This window comes from Squalius cephalus (genome assembly GCF_949319135.1).
Source record: "Squalius cephalus genome assembly, chromosome: 12".
Taxonomy (NCBI): domain Eukaryota; kingdom Metazoa; phylum Chordata; class Actinopteri; order Cypriniformes; family Leuciscidae; genus Squalius; species Squalius cephalus.
The window spans coordinates 14716687-14734139 of NC_137133.1; the positions used below are offsets into that span (position 1 = coordinate 14716687).

Sequence of the window (17453 nt, forward strand, 5' to 3'; positions counted from 1 at the left end):
GCCTTTTTGGGGGACACTGGACACTTCACCTAATCTTTTCACTTTGCGAAGAACCTTCTATCCCCATGTGAAACATTTCTCAAGGTTGCCTGTTTTACAGATCATGCCTCCTGTAGCTCGCGGGACACATTCCTGGTCTGCTCACAAAACCATTTCTCCTCTGAAGAGCTGCATCAATCAGCATTTTGTTTTGTTTTTTGTTCATGTGACAGGATGATCTGAATTTATTGCTCCAAATGTTCCATGAATCTTCTCCAGTCCTTGGTTTTTATTTATTTTCAGTGTTTGTTTGATCAATTTCGGGGAATCTGATAAATAAAAAATTCAACCTAAACTTGACTCATAAGTCTAAAGTAACCTTCAGAAAATAACTTTGTGATGTTAAGCCAAACCTTACACAATAATTTATATTTTATGCAGGCGTACATGTATAAAAACGTATTTTGTGTGATAAACAATCTCTTATGCTCACCAAGGCTGCTGGAGATAAATTGATTATGTTTCATGGATTAGATTATAATGATGATTTAAATGACAGTGGCGATTATGTTGATGAGATTTTTATTTTTTTTAATTTTTTTTACTATAATGTTTTAATATTTTTATTAATAGATGAAGAAATCACGCGCAGGAAACAGGATCCGTTCAGCTGTGTTGACTTCCGCTTCAGAGCCGAGCGAGAGGCGTCATCGCCATCATTCAGGACGCGTCACTTTGTTCAGGTTCAGATCAGACACTGTCAGCGGGATTATTAACACACAGACGCGGTTCTTCCAAACAGGAATCAACAAAAGAAAGATCTCTGAGGTAGACTGGCCGGGGATGTGACTCTTGAGGCCTTTGTACGTGTGTTTGTGTGTCTGTCAAGCGGTCAGTGATTTATCCAGAGGTGTTAGCTGTCATGCTAACTGTCATTCCAACTGCTTTCACTTCAGTGTTTCCATTCTTCCACACATCTTCATGTCAACACGATCATCTGATTTCATGCTTGTTATTTTCCCCAAAGCATGTCTTATAATTCGTGTCGATATTTTAGCGTCCTGAGGTTGTGATGACTAGCATACAGCTCTGTTTAGCAGGTGCTGGACAGGCACATCAGCTGTTTTATCAGTAAGGGTAAAATGATCGGTAATGTCTGGTCAGTTGAACGTTTGCATGAAAACTATTACATTTAGGAGTTGTTTGGTGTCTTAATCTTAATCTTTTGCATATTCCTAATCTCATATGCACATAATTCGAAGTTGAATAATGTAAAAGTCCTGTTAAATTAGTGTATTTGTGACGAATGATAAGCGAAGGACTCGTTGTTTTCCAGACTCGTATTGTTCATGATTGAGTGAATTTTGAGTCTGCCAGTTTCTGTTTCATTATGTCTTTTCTGCTCAGTGATTATGTGAGTGCCATTGATTTAGTCTCAGTTATTCAAACAGTCTCTGATTAATCCACAGTTGTTGATGGAAAGTCAAGGCTATCCTGTTCCCTGAATTATGTAAGTCCCATCATCTGTTAGTGATCTCAGTGTTTCTTTTAGCCGTTCCCTGACCTGTGTGTTTCTGAAGCGTTTAGATTCAGTGATGAGAGAATAATGCCTAACCTGTTAGTTTTGTTTGTGAGCTGTCTGTTATCATGAAGCTGTTCCGTAACAATATGACGCATGTGAAGGTTTAATCAGTGTAATCACTTTTGAAGTCTGCAAACATTTTGCTATCAGAATGTCTATTGTGGGTTTGGTGGTTTGTATTGTTTGTATTTGTTATCATGGCCAGATTTCTGCTTACAACCCATCCATCTAGATTTTATATCACTATTTCCATCCATCCATCCATCCAGATTTCATATCAATATTTCCATCCATCCATCCAGATTTCATATCAATATTTCCATCCATCCATCCAGATTTCATATCAATATTTGCATCCATCCATTCAGATTTCATATCACTATTTCCTTCCGTCCATCCATCCATCCATCCAGATTTTATATCACTATTTCCTTCTGTCCATCCATCCATCCATCCATCCATCCATCCATCCATCCATCCATCCATCCATCTATCCATCTTTCATAGTAATATTCCAGTCCAATTTGTTGTTCCAAATATGAATGCTGTTATTTTTTTAGCTTTAAAACAAAAATAAAATTTAAAAATCTCCAATCCATCCATCAATCATATCACTATTTCCGTCTGTCTATCCAGTTCAATTTGTTTAGTTTCCAAATCTGCATGCTGATATATAGGCTATTTTTTTACCATTCAAACAAAAAATACATTTTAAGGAGTCATAACCTAGTATTACCTTGGATACCTACTGCTGTATTATAGTCTTTCAGGCCCTTCTAAAAAAGAAAAGTGGAAAAAAAATAAACACAGAGCTCCTCAGACCCTTATTTCTGAAGGCATTATTGTCTTGCGAGATCTGATGCGATATTTTGGCTGTCGTGGACGGTCATTTTAATAATGCAAATGAGGGCCGCGTTGATTGGTGGCAGGAAGGAGGGGGGTTGACACCGCAGGTAACGCTTTAGCATATCATTCCAAAATGACATCATGGCGCAAGTTATGAATGAACCCGACCTGGCCGCGACCGGCTTCCCGGCCAGTGTATAAGTATGAGGCGCCGTTTAGGGCTTAAATCAAACTTCATTCACGCACACATATATGAAACACGCTTGCATACATACTAAGTAGTCACACATACATGTATATGAACTCTCCACGCACATACTCATATGAGACGCGAGCACACACACACAAACTCGCGCACATACTCATATAAGACGCGAGCACACACACACACAAACTAGATGGCGCCTCATATATAAGCGTTAGGCAATCAATATACAATAGCCGAATTCATGATGATCTCAGTCATTTGTTGTTTGCAAAGTAACGTTAGCAGCCATTCCCCATGCCTCGAAGCTAATACTCCCGCTAGCATACAATAGCCGCATTAGCAGTTAGCTGCTGTTTGTTACACACAGTAGAGCAATAAAAACTCAGTCTTACCGTTTCAATTTCAGGCAAGTCTCTGATGGTTGGAATTGCACCTTTTTCCAAACAGAGCTTCGAGGCCAACTTCGCCTGATATTGCCCCAAATTTGTGTATGATTCCTGTGTGAACTGTTTAGCGCAGACTCCTAACGATAAGCCAGTTGAAAGGGTTGTTGGGACAGCGTCATTAAAAATGAATTTCATCCACTGGTCCCTGATAGTTTGGTCCGTTTTTGGTAGAGAAAACACATTTACATGTTGTTTGTGGCAGTCAACCACAGAGCAACTCAGGTGTGTACTCGTTTCTCCATCTTTCTCGACTGAACTGAATATGAGGGGGAGAGGGGCGGGCTTCCCGCGGCATAGGTTTGCGGTGTCCATATATGGTATATCCTGCCCCGTCATGATGTCAAGACGGGGCTGAAATCAAAATCTCGTATTTGAGTGCGCGTGCACGCGCGCTGGTTTATTTACCCTGAGGTAAACAAACGCTTCACTTTTAAATATCGGCTTCCCGGCCAGTGTATAATCGTTAGGCAATCATAACATACATTGATTCTCGTGGAAAAGTGAAAATTGCAGGTTATGACTCCTTTAAAAATCTTCTTAGTTATATTCCACACACTTGACAGTTTAAGAAAACCACGTTTGTTAAGCTTCAAAAAGTGGACCATATGACTTAAACACTATATTCCAAGTCGTTTTAAGCTCGTTTGTGTGAGAAACGGACCAAAGTCACATCATTATTCGCTGAAAATCATCCTCTCCTCCACGGAAACGTACCATAAAGATGTGTTACACCATTTTTGACGTTGGCTTCAAAATTTCATTGGCAAAAAAGGTTAATTGTCTATTGTCAATATAATGATTTATGAAGCACAGTAGACTCAGAAGTCACTTTCAAACCAAGCAACTTTCTGTTGGTCAATGCAGCAAATCAGACCAGTTTGAACCCGTTGCAAAATCCGCTTGGGGGAGTCTTTTGCAATCACGCAAACATTTCTGATTGCATGGATTCCTATTGAAATTGACCACACATTTGCACAACATCATTTGTTGAGATTTGAGAGCAAAGACAATATAGTCAAGAAGAATGAGTAACTAATATTTCAGTCTGTTCCTCACACAAAAGGGAGGTTGAGTAATTGATGACCGTCTTTGACACCATGGTAAGGTTAAGGTTTGGCTTTGTCTGGACATTTAAATATTTTTGCACTGAAGTTAAAGTAAATATATCTACATGGTCTCAGTGGATGGTGGTTAGATTCTATGTCCTTATTTCTCTGTCTTGGTATCTTTTATTTACCTCTTCATGCTCTTTCTCTCAAACCCCATGTCTTTTTCCTCTTCCCTTCCTCTCGTTCCCTGTCCCCAGCCTCTCTTTTCCCTAATCGTGCTTTCTGGAACGCTCTGCTGTACTCCTGGATAAAGGAGAAGCCGTTTTCCTACAGCTCTTCCAGCAAGAGAAGCAGAGAGCAGTCAGAGAGCAGAGGACAGTGGACTCAATGGTACTAGACTTGGAGTTTGGGTTGAGAGTTGTCCAGTGTGTGGAGGAAGGAAGCAGCTTTAGTTTGCCTGTTAATGAAAAAAATAAATTTCTCAAGAACAGCAAGAATACATAAATGTGTTTCATGTTTTGTTTTTTTAAGTACAATTGAGACGCATCTATGTCATTTATTATTTACAGGGACACGTTTACCACATGTTCTTCATTCGAGTACTGTGTGTTATGGAGTAACTTACTAAAACTAGTGAAGCTGTCACATTTAGCTACAACCTAACTACATTTATGACTAGAATGACAGTAGATTGGCTGTTAAGATAATTTGCTTTTCCAGTAAGAAGCTATCAGTGTAGCATTACATGTCACATTGTGTTGTTCATTAGACAAACATACTCTCTTAGCTGTGCCAGGAAATCTGATTCATTTTAGCAGGTTCACTGATTCATATGAGTCATCAATCAATAGAGCGCTGCAGGAATGACTCCTAATACCAGGAAATGAGTAAGCATTTTTGCACCTCCACTTCCATCTGTTATGTCTCTGGTTACAAGGACTCTTTTTGATTTTCATTTTGTTTAGTTTATTTCTAGTTAACTTTTCCTGTGTTTATTTCCTGTTTCCTTGGTTTATAATTATGTTCTCCTCATTTGTTTCTATGGTTACTGATTATGTTGCTCACCTGTGTCTTGTTTAGTTCATCATTATCCTTTGTATATATACTCCTTAGTTTATTTAGTTATTTGTTGGTTGTTGTCTTTGTTTTGTTTGCAAAGCTGTCATGTTTGTGGTTTCCCCTTTGGATTATTTATTTTGTTATCATATCATCATCCTTCTTGTTTTGTTTATTTAAAATAAAAGATATAGTTTCATAGAGATCTTTGTAGGAATGGGCCAGTTACCGGTTTCAAGGATTACTGTGGTTTGAAAAAGTCACGTTTTCAAAACCTCAATTTTTCCGTTATACCGTTCCTGCGGAATTAACTTTTTTATAATAATGTCTCTTCAAAGACAGAAAGTGCAGGAATCCCTCAGGTAGCTTCCAGGTTTTGTTCTTTTTTGTCTTTAGCTGATTACATGCCTGCCTCACTTAAAGGGATAGTTCACTTTGAAATTAAATTTTGGTATGTTTTAGCTTACCTCAAGGGCATCCAAGATGTAGGTGTCTTTTTTTCCACAGTAGTTTCAATTTTGATATTTTTAGGTCAAACCGTTCTTGTCTGTCAGTCATTTAATGCAGGTCTGTGGTCATTGTCTCAAAGAGCATGCACAGAGTCCAAATTAAAACAATTCCCCATCGTCCAAATTAAACAATTCCCCATCGTAAGTACACATTGATGGCCTAAGACACGAAACGAGCGCATCCTGGTGTGTGACGTGTACGCAGACTGGTCCATAGATATATACACTAGATGTCGCCTTAAAGACATTCGTTCCAATGAACTGCCGTAGCCAAGGCGACATCTAGTGTATATATCTATGCACCAGTCTGCGTACACGTCACACACCAGGATGTGCGCGCGCCCTCATATCACTTGGACGTGGCTGTGTATAAGAGGTAAAAACGATATAAATACTGTTCGTTTTCTCACACAAACCGCTCGTTTCGTGTCTTAGGCCATCAATGTGTACTTACGATGGGGAATTGTTTAATTTGGACGATGGGGAATTGTTTTAATTTGGACTCTGTGCATGCTCTTTGAGACAGTGACCACAGACCTGCATTAAATGACTGACAGACAAGAACGGTTTGACCTAAAAATATCAAAATTGAAACTACTGCGGAAAAAAAGACACCTACATCTTGCATGCCCTTGAGGTAAGCTAAAACACACCAACATTTTATTTCAAAGTGAACTATCCCTTTAAGTGATTTTTTTTTTTTTTTTTTTTAAACAGAGAATAGTTCATTTATTTATGTTCTAATTATTGTTGAGCTGCAGATTTAGGCTCACTTAAGTGACTGCATTTATTTTACTTTAAGAAGAATTCAATTATTTTATTTTATTAATTATTTCACCTGACATTCATGTTTACTACTCTTCCAAATATTCTAAATGTTGCTTAAAAGTAACACATTTAGATCTGCACTCTGATGCTCAGTGGTGAGAAACTGTCCATCAGAGGGACTAATTGAGAACCAGTCATTGTTATTCCATAGGTAAAGTTTATTTGTCTGGTAGTTTCTAGATGAAAACCTGCTGTGGACTTCAAAGCTATGGGCTACATGTTTGTAAAAGAATGACCAAATGGTTTAACCAGAAATGAACTGCTGGGTGAATATAAAGCAAATACACATTGAGGAACGTTATGACTTAGACATCAACTGCAGGAGCTTGTCTTTAACTGCTCTGTTTGATGTTTGCAAGCATCACATTACAGTCGGCGTGGCTATATTGATCCCCTTGACTAAACTAGTTAAATATAACAGGGTGGTCTATCCCCAAGTCTGAATTACGATGGATTTACTTAAAAGTAGTTCCGCTTTTATTGTTTAAAGTTCAGTCCAATGAACTAACAGACCACTGCTCAGATATGTGGTCATTATAGTTGAGCTTTCACTTTTGGTCACAGTCTGGTCTAAATTAAGACTTCAAGAACAAAGAGTTCCAGCTCAAAAATCTGATTTGATGAGTCACATTCAAAGGCGAATTTTGTTTTCGCTTGTTGTATTAATGCACAGATTGGTGCATAGCAAAATTCAAACAAACTCAGCCAAATTAGAAGCTAATGAACTGTATTGCATGACAATATGCATCAATTTATAAGCGATAATGTACAGTCATGTAGTCATAATTTCAAAATAAGACCAAAATAGAAAATGTTGCTATAATTCCTGGCTGACTGGACATCAAATGGATATGAAATATTATTTAAGCTGAAATTATTTCATTATATGAGAAAAATGAGACAGTGAGTGACACAAGATGACATAGGCCTAAATCTGGTTAATCACTGCTGTGCTTCCTGTGTTTGCCTGCAGAGGGAGCCAGAGAGGGAGGAGCAGCTCGACCCCAGCATGCCCCCCAAATTCAAACGGCATCTGAACGATGAAGAGGTTACCGGCTCCATTCGCAGTGAGCGGGTAAGTCAGTTTTTACCATATAGATTAACTAGAGCTGATTGAAACTGACCAGAGCCAGACCTGCACAGCTCTGCACTTTTACAACCCCATTGTGCCCTATGATCTGTTTGTGCTGTTAGTGTTTACAGGAGTAAACAGCTCTCCCCTCATGTTCCTCAGTGTCTGCAGAACTTACATAATCCATCAACAACTGCAGCTTTTATGCTATTACACACACACTACATTTCAACTCCTGTGTTGTAAAACCCTTCAGAGAGCAATTTGTTCTTAACAATGTCATGCAGTTTTACCACATGTCATAATAGCAGTGGATAAACTGAGGTGGATGAAAAATTAAACAGATGGGGAGACAAATAAACAGAAAAACTAAAATAAAATGGAACAAGATTTTGCAGAAATAAACAGATGTCATATGTGAACTTTCTAAACTAGACTATTTAAATTAAAAAAAATAGTTTTTTTGGCCTATGCAAATCGATGCTGCAATTCTGTTTTACTTTCCAGCAGTCAAAATAATTAAGATTGTTCATATTATTTTGAAAAAAAATAATATTTTTATATAGCAAGGATGCAGTAAATTGAGCAAAAGTGACGGTAAAGACATTTATTATGTTAAAAAAGTTTATATTTCAAATAAGGCTGGGCAACGATTAATCGCATCCAAAATAAAAGTTTGTGTTTACTTAATACATATGTGTGTGTAGTGTGTATAATTATTTTGTATATATAAATACAAACATATGCATGTATATATTTAAGAAATATTTGCATGTATATACTGTATATATATTTATGCATAATTTATGTTATATAAAAATATAAATATTTTATATATTAATAACACATTTTTCTTAAATATATTCATGCCTGTGTGTATTTATATATACAAAATAATTACACACCACACACACATATATATTAAGTAAACACAAACTTTTATTTTGGATGCGATAAATCACGAATAAGTATTACAGTTTACACAAAATATTAACCAGCACAAGTGTTAAACATTGATGATAATAATTAGAAATAATTCTTGAGCAGCAAATCAGCATGTTAGAATGGGATCATGTGACACTGAAGACTGGAATAACGCTGAAAATTCAGATTTGCATCACAGGAATAAATTACATTTTAAAATATATTACAATAGAAAACAGTTATTAAATTGTAATAATATTTAACAATGTTACTGTGAGCATAAGAGACTTCTTTCAAAAACTTTTGAATGGTAGTGTAAGTCAAATGGACATAGCAAGCACTACTAATATACATCTCTATTTGAATAACAAAACCAAGCAGTGAACGGAAAAGTCGACATAAAGTGAAGACTAATGCCATGATGTAACCGACATTAGCTCACGCAGGGGGTTATAAACTAGCGGAGCCCTTCCCAAGAATCTGTCAGTACCAATCTCATTATTGACATTCAGTGTCTCCATCTTCTGCCAGTCCTAGAGAGTCATTAAAAACTCTGCCAGGCCTTACAGTCAAAAGCCTGTAAATCAGTGTCAGGATTTGATAACCTTGTGTATTTCACTTGGGTACAACTCCCGACTGATGTATGATTGGGAGAAACTGTTGGATGGTTGAGACATTAGCAAATCCAAAGAAAAGCCTCCTCTAATTGGCCTCGCATGGAAGCTTGAACTCCGCAGCAGTGAGAGAGCAAGAATGTGGAAAAGAGCTAAGAGGAGTGTGGCTTTCCACGTGCTTGTTATGTAACACCGCTGACCGTGACCTGTGAAAATACCCAGTTCTTGTTTTTAAATATTGCCTAGTAAAGGGCCAATTGGAAATGACTGGAAATGAGCAATTGCAGTGTATGACATGTAAGCTCATTTACTGTATACTGAATCATTTGTATGAATTTTCCTAAAACCCTGCCGAAAAATCATAGTTCCAAAAATAGCAACATTTATATGAAAATGAGAAACAATCCTAAAAATGCTTTGAAACTGCCAGACTTTGAGATACTGGTATGTCTCCTGAACTACCCTAGATTTTGGGCAGCAATATGAAATGTTAAATGTTATCATATTTTAGCTCCAAAATATTATTTTCTACCAAATTGTATGGCTAGCAAAACAGTTAATTCAGTCATATTTATTGCAAATGAATCATGATTCAGTGCAAAACTGATTCAAAAAAGTGATTTGTGCCTACATGAAATGAATCTGTAGGACAATATATTTTAGACATATCAAACCTTATTAGTTCTAGAAGGCATTCCTTTAAAAAACATTGGCTATAAATTAATTTGAGCTTGTAGCAGGTTACATATGACATCAGTTGTGGCGATAGTGATTCGTGTCTCTTCACCACTCATTTATACACAAACATCACAAGAGTCATTGATTGTTGGTGTCGTTTAAAAAAAAAAAACGCATTTCCCATTAAAGCTTCTTCTATTTCTTTTGGAAAAACTTTTCGTTTTTCCTTGGTAAGGTTGACATTAGCATGGAATTGTCCAGATGGAATTTTAGAGGAGTGTCACAGGTCTTGGATGCAGTTATGGAAAGTTATATAACATTAGTCATCGGGATGTTGAAATGATCTGGTGAGGTATTTGTTCAAATTTGTTCAGTCATGGACTTTACAACAAAACTAATGGAAGGTCAGCTAGATGCCTCCTGATCTGTGATTCATTGCACCAGAGATCAGATGGCACAAATGCAGACCACGTGGACTTCATATCTCTTGTCTCCTTGTAGGAGTTTGTGTTCTGAACGGGTTTATCTCCGGGTGAATTCCGTTCCAGGAATACTGTTGTCACACTCTGTGCCATTCAGAGTGTTCTGTTGTCCTTTACGTCTGGTGGACGACTGTTTGCTTCACAATAAAATCTTTATGAGACTCAGTCTGCTCATCGTTATTTCAAACACCTGGTCTTAGTTCAGACGAAATATTATATTAAACCCATTCTGCACCAGGTCTAACTAGCCTGACACCCTGATCTTCTTAACTTGCAGAGGAACCTACTGGAGGAAGACTCAGATGAAGAGGAGGACTTTTTCCTGTAAGTCTGTAGTTTTGCATAATCAACATTGACAAATAAACAGATCTTTGTGCATTTATTACTGTTTGCACACAGCTTTAACAGGAAAGCTCTTTATGACAGTGTGTTTGGTTACTAAAATTGATTATTTATTTATTTTTGCAGGAGAGGACCTACAGGACCAAGATTTGGAGGCCAAAATGACAAAATTAGACAGTGCGTATTACTTTTAGGACTAATTTATTTAGCTCGCCCGCTTTTTTACTTTCCTTGCCAACATTTTCATTTTTCTTCTCCAAACTCCATGTGTGAACTCCATACATTCATAAACACAATTTTAATGGAAAAAGATGAACATGCGATACAAAACAATACGGATTGGTTTAAAACTACAAACTTGGGCTGCCCCCGACCAAAGATTTCTCTAGTTGACTAGTAGTCGTTCATTTAAGCCATTAGTCGACTAATAGCACGCAAGTGATCACGTCGGTACCTCCATGTCATGCAGTAAAGCGCCCTAATACTTTAGCTTCCACACTCCGAACAAACACTTGTATATGCTGCTAATAATAGCGCAGAATAATCTAGACTAACATTAGAGCGAGCGGCCAAGTAAAGTTGCTACTACTGGCATGTTTCATATGATAAGCCATATTTGAGGTTGATAGGCAAACGTTTGGATTTCCTGCCCGACACATTGTAATTACCACAAGGACCAACTGTTAATGTTCTGTCCCTCACAGACTGCGTTACTTTGTTTTTTACTGCGACTAACTGACTAATACAATTTTGGTAGACTTAACGTTTAGACGACAATTAGAGGTCAGCTTTACTACAAACACATTCTTACAGACACAGTCATTCATTCATATATCCATAGAGCAGTTGTCAAGTTTGTAGTTGAGATGGGCTCATCAAGACCAAGACCAAAAGAGGGTCTTATCCGAGTTAAGACCAAGACTATGAAAATATGGTCTTTAACAAGGACTTGAGGACCAAGACCCAGAAAATGTGGTCTTGAATTCGAACAAGTTGGTCTTGACTTCAACACTTGCAGCTGTAAGTAAAATGAGTGCCGGGGATGGTTACCGGTGTGCTGCTAGGTTGCTCTTACTGGCTGAGGTCCAAAAGAGCCCACCGCCAAGTGTTTATGATGTTCTGCTGTCTAGATATAGATCAGGTCCTTCCTTCAATGTGCATCTGTGGGATTTTTTTTTTACTGTTTTATCATCTGGCAAGTGAATATAGCTTTCAACAAGCCACACAAATTGAGGCAACATTGATGTCTAGCATAACCTGTGTGAGACACTAAGGGATACTTTCAGAATTGAACAATTAGGAATTCCGAAATTTCCAAATAATAGAAATGGTTCAGTTTAGGAATGTGGAAACGGATATCTAATCCTTTCCACTGGCAGGGTGTTGTAGAAATCAGTTATTGACTGCGCAAGCACTGCCCATGTCGTTGTTTTTTGCAGAATTTATATAACTCCTTATAATGGCATCTGTGAAAACACCCACCCACAAACACACCTCCCGTCCGAGAAGAAGGGAAGCACTGTAATCATCTGGGTTTCTATGACACAACATAATATTTTGCAGGCAAAAGTAAACAGCTACTCCCAATATTCAAAAATCCTCGGTTCCTGACGTGGCTGTAGTAGCCCGACTGTGGGCTTTTCTTTGTTCTTTGTTATGAAGTTTGGTACATACTAATATGCTGCAGTAATTCTCCCAAAGGAAACCCTGCAGAGCTTCGCCCCATGTGAGCAGCCACAGGTTTACATAACCACGGCGGAGTAACACATAAAACAATGGAATTTAATGGGGAAAACTTGGAAGGTGAAATTTCTTTTTTTCTTAACTTTTCCGCGAACGTCTTGGATTCTTCCTGTTGCTTCATTTGCATCTGTGCGAGAGGTTACTCCCAGGTGCAAGAGATGAGCGAGTTCCTGTGCGATTGGCCATTTGGTGCAGATCATGGTGTGTATTAGGTGGGCATCCAAGCATAGAAGCAAGGGGCAAAACATCCTGTTCTCAGTTCATTCGCAGGCTGCGTCTCCAAAAGCCATGCCAGCCCCTTGTGCCAGGTGTATGAGAGGAGCTAAATACCTCACAAGCTATTTAGTGCGTATTTGCGTGTCACGTCTTCGAGTTCAAATAGTTCAAACTATTTGGATGTGTCTAGACCACGTCTAGCAAAACGTTCTCACCTCCTCTCAACACTGCAGGGTCAACAGATCGTAGTCATAATGATATCTTGTTTAATCTCGAGCGGTTTACAGAAGAAGAGAGAGTTCTCTTCAAAATATTAGAAACACAGACACGAACATGTGCACCTGAGCTGTTAAAATGTTCTGTTGAGTTAAATTACCAGCTTGTTCTCTCATGTTGTCTTCTCTGTCTTGGTGGCCTTCAGTGTGCAGTCTCAAGTTGATGAGGTCATTGACGTCATGCAGGAGAACATCTCCAAAGTGATAGAACGTGGGGAACGTCTGGATGAGTTGCAGGATAAATCTGGTAAGATGGACGTGGAAAGCTCATTATAAATCCTTAGGCACTTTGTGATTCCATTGGATTCAAGGGATTAACATGATTAAAAATGACTCTCAGGTCTTCCGTTGCTCAAAAAACAAATTAATTTATAGCCAATGTTTTTGAAAGGAATGCCTTCTAAAACTAATAAGGTTTGATTTCTATGTCTAAAATATATTGTCCTACAGATTCATTTCATGTAGGCACAAATCACTCTTTTGAATCAGTTTTGCACTGAATCATGTAATAAATATGACTGAATTTAACAATCTGTTTTGCTAGCCATACACTTTGGTAGAAAATAAAAGTTTGGAACTAAAATATGATAACATTTAACATTTCATATTGCTGCCCAACATCTAGGGTAGTTCATGAGACGTACCAGTATCTCAAAGTCTGGCAAAGCATTTTTAGGATTGTTTCTCATTTTCATATAATTTCTCAATTCCAGATCAAATATATTCAACAGCTCACTACACTATCTGTGGGAAAGTGTATTGAATCCCAATGTCACATGAATAAACCCTTCCTAGTGAGTTATGTCCCATTTCTGTTATTCGGTTTGGGAGCTGTCTGGGACAAATGGGCAGGAGAGTGGTTAAAATATCCCCAGTCCCACAAAGTGATGTGGTATTTTTCTTATTTCAGGCCAAGATGTGAAAAATAAAGCTTCCCCCATGACAAAGGCACATGTTTGGTCCTGTTTTTGTATAATATACGAAAGCACTTTATGAGACGTGCATGTTGATTAACCTTTGTGGTAACAGGAGCCACTGTGTTCAGAGTTCAAACGTATGAGCAGATCTTGTAGTGTTGCATTTATTTGATTTTAAAGAGGAAAAAAAGATGAAGTGTGTATTCCCACACCTCAGATGATGGTTTCCATTGGTTGAGCCAGTGTGGCTGTTTTTGCTGCTATGGATGCTCAGATTCCTTAATACGCACATAATATTACGTAATATTAAATAATTTTGTGATAGTACCACAGTGTCAATGTTACTCAGTGGATTGAATTCAGTGGAACAAAGTTTCAAGCAGTGTTAATGTTAACTAAATTATTAAAAACCATTTTTGTTAATTGAAATAAATAAATAAAAAATAAAAAAAAAATCATAAAAATGAAAGCTTACAAAACTTGAGATGGGTAACACTTTACAATAAGGCAATTAATGCATTAGCTAACGTGAACTAACAATTAGCATTTAAAAAAAAAATTGTTAATGTTAGAAATGAATTGTTCATTGTTCAGCGTGCGTTAACTAATGTTACCAAATACAACTTTTAATTTGAATAATGTCTTAGTAAATGTTGAAATTAATTAACTAACTAAGATGAATGAATGCTGTAGATGTATTGTTCATTGATAGTTAATGTTAACTAATATAGTTAACTAATGTTAACAAGCGAAACCTTATTGTACAGTGCTACCAAGAAAAAATATATAAACATAAGCTGAAGTGTAAAATTACTAAAACGTAAACTGAAATAAAACTAAATTAAAGCTAAATTGAAAAAAGAAAAGAAAACATTTATAAATAATATTAATTAAAACTAAAAATATAAAAATAAAAGCTTATTAAAAATACTAATAAATACTATAACAGTACATCATTTATACTAAAACAACACTGAATGGCATCAAGCTGAAAAAAGCTTTTACCCTCTGTGCTGCTGAACTTACAAAATGCAGTCAGTTATTACGGAAAATGTACATATATCATTACATGTCAGTATGAAAATCAAAAACGGGTCGTTCTGAGCTCAAGTAAAAAAAAAAAAATTCTGTTTACTACACTTCCCACATCTTGCTGAAATTGCAACTCTTTTTATGTGGAGGTCCAAGTGAAGCATGGCGTTCATGTTGACAGGTGCATTGAAGCTCTGGACCGGTTCATGTGAAAGGGACTTGAGTGTCTGTATCCATTGTTTCCATTTAAAAAACAATGCCTCCTCTTTGTTTGCTAATGGAGAACAAGTAGCTTCATAGTGCAGCATCTGGAAGACATTGCCACTCACAAAGGGGAATGTTTCCATATGTTGTCTGCAATGCTGCCTTTGTGCATCACGCGTAAGGATGGACAAATGATTAAGTAAACAATACTGTTGCCACGTTTAGATTGCGTAGTCCTGAATCTAAGGTGAATCCATAGACTGTTACATAAGAATGATTACATGCATTTTTAAGGATAAATGCAAACTAATGTGTCTGCATTGCATTAGTAGGGCCTCTGTGTTCTTTGTATCTTTCTGGCTGTAAACACAGTCATCCTCTATGGGATTGTTGAATGGCAGCTGGTTTAAGCTCAGCTTTATTGATTCTTGTTTTTGCATGCTAATAAGGCTGAACATGTTTAATTTGGTCACACATGTTGCAGAGCTGTAACATCCCAAAACGGCATTGTGAAAGTCAACAAGCATCTCCAGGAGACAAAGATAATCCATATAAAACAGTCTCAGTTGGTTATGAGTGTATGTCATTATATGCATGCATGGAAGTATACCTTAGTACTACTGATCCTCTTATGTCACATGACTTTCAGAAAGCCTTTCGGACAATGCGTCAGCGTTCAGCAGTAGAGCCAAGCATCTCCACAGAAGGATGTGGTGGAGAGACATGAAGGTGAGCCTCCATCCTGGATGATCTTCCACATCTGAAGGGCCTTTGCTTTTGTGAAAAATCACTCCATGGGTGTAGAAACTATTAATTTGATTTTATTTTCCTCTATAACATTCACTTTGGAACATAGTATATATAGATATAGATAAAGGCTTGATTTTTATAGATATTTTGAAGCCTTTATAAAGTTTTGTTCAAGGTAATTAAATCAACCGCTTTACGTATTTAGCGAGGGAGAGAGAGAAGCAATGCGCTTGAATGAAACACTTTTGGCTCTAGATAAAAATATTATAGATATGCTGTAGCTCCGAAAGATCATGTCCCGCAGTCCGCCATTTGAATAACACTCTGCACTATGGGGTCTTTTAGCCCTGTTTATCCTATATACCTTGTAATATATTTTTTTCTGTCCCCAGATGAAAATGATTGTAGCATTGGTAGTGGTCATCCTTCTCCTTATCATAATCAGTAAGTACACACACACTTTGGTAACTTTGAGGCTAGGGAGTATTTGACTTCAGGTTTTCTTTCTCTTGAATTTACATCCCTCTTTTTTGTTTGTTTTTTTCAGTTCCTGTGATCTTGCAGTATCGCTAGTGTCTGGCAGGGAGGTTAGAGGCATAATGTACTCTTCCTCCTTCCTCTCCCTCATCTTTCTGCTGTCATTCCTCCGTACCAGAGGGGGCGCTGCACAGGGTTGGGCTGCCCACTGTATTTGCCTATTTTGGCAGGGTCTGGAAACAAAACAAACAGGGGCAGAGTTTATTTTGTACGTGTACGACAACACAACATATCAAGCTCTCACAACGAAGGCACAACACCGGTGCAGACCAATCTCTTGTATGCGCACAAACACAATGGTTATTTTGTTGTATATGCATTCAGTAAGACTTAAGACAAATTAAAAATGTACTATATACTGAGAAAATTTATAGCCCTGCATTCTAGTGGTATTTCGATGTCCTCTTTATAGTTAGTTTTACGCTAGAGCCGTTCTGCTTACACCATGATGCGCACGTACATTTAACAATTACAGGGTCCATTTCCCACATATGTAGGTCTATGAAATACTGTCTTCTCATGTGGGCGGGGCCAAAATAGGAAACCTGATGATGTCACGCTGCACCATGGCTGTGATCTCATCATTTGTCTGTATAACTTCTGGAAGTTTTAACATGGACAAAACATTGGGTATAATTCAAGTTCGTTTTAAGTAATGTTACTTAATATTTGCTGCTATTACCCGCCGTTTTTTTTTTTTTTTTTCATATTTGGCAACAATGTTTTAATTGATCGTGATTAATTGTATTGAGTTGGTATTATTTTATTTTAAGCTTAGTTATCTTCACTGGTGTAATTTGAACAGCTTGTTAATGGTCGGTAATGTAATAGTTGTGTGTGTGATAATGATTTGGTTGACTATTGCTGAAGATTACCTGAACTCATCTGTAAACTTTAATCCATATTTTACTGACTGTTTTTTTTTTTTCTTTGTTATATTTATTTGTAAATAATATCTATTCCCAATGTAAGTCAGCATTGACTTCGCATTGGGAGACTGTGAAATAATCTTGCATTTGAAATAAAGTGATTTTAAAGGGCATTTAATCTGATTCATTGCAGAGAGAGGAAACCTGATGGACATGAGGTGTGTTTGAGTCGGGTACGATACGTTAGGATTTCAGTGACAAGCAATAAAAAATATATTTCAATGCGTTCACTCAC

At 37.3% G+C, this 17453-nt stretch overlaps 1 protein-coding gene across 5 annotated transcripts; it reads left to right on the forward strand.

The window, feature by feature from the left end:
- The first annotated feature begins 638 nt into the window (after positions 1-638).
- On the forward strand, positions 639-17453 carry vamp4 (vesicle-associated membrane protein 4). Of its 5 annotated transcripts, none has more exons than XM_079889466.1 (9): positions 664-807; positions 4368-4500; positions 7477-7578; positions 10551-10597; positions 10742-10792; positions 12996-13096; positions 15652-15731; positions 16145-16196; positions 16300-17330. In XM_079889466.1, the coding sequence occupies exons 2-9, from the start codon at positions 4498-4500 to the stop codon at positions 16323-16325; spliced, it is 462 nt and encodes a 153-aa protein (XP_079745592.1). In that variant the 5' UTR covers positions 664-807; positions 4368-4497; the 3' UTR covers positions 16326-17330. The 5 variants fall into 5 exon arrangements, with proteins under 5 accessions (XP_079745596.1, XP_079745592.1, XP_079745593.1 ...); XM_079889467.1 differs by having other exon boundaries at positions 675-842; XM_079889470.1 differs by lacking the exon at positions 4368-4500 and having other exon boundaries at positions 639-807; positions 16300-17453.

Bases quoted from the DNA above. Each gene is read 5' to 3' on its own strand.
- vamp4 (XM_079889466.1), top strand. The intron at 10,793-12,995 runs GTGCGTATTACT...GGTGGCCTTCAG, and splicing joins CAAAATGACAAAATTAGACA to TGTGCAGTCTCAAGTTGATG. The intron at 16,197-16,299 runs GTAAGTACACAC...TGTTTTTTTCAG, and splicing joins CCTTCTCCTTATCATAATCA to TTCCTGTGATCTTGCAGTAT.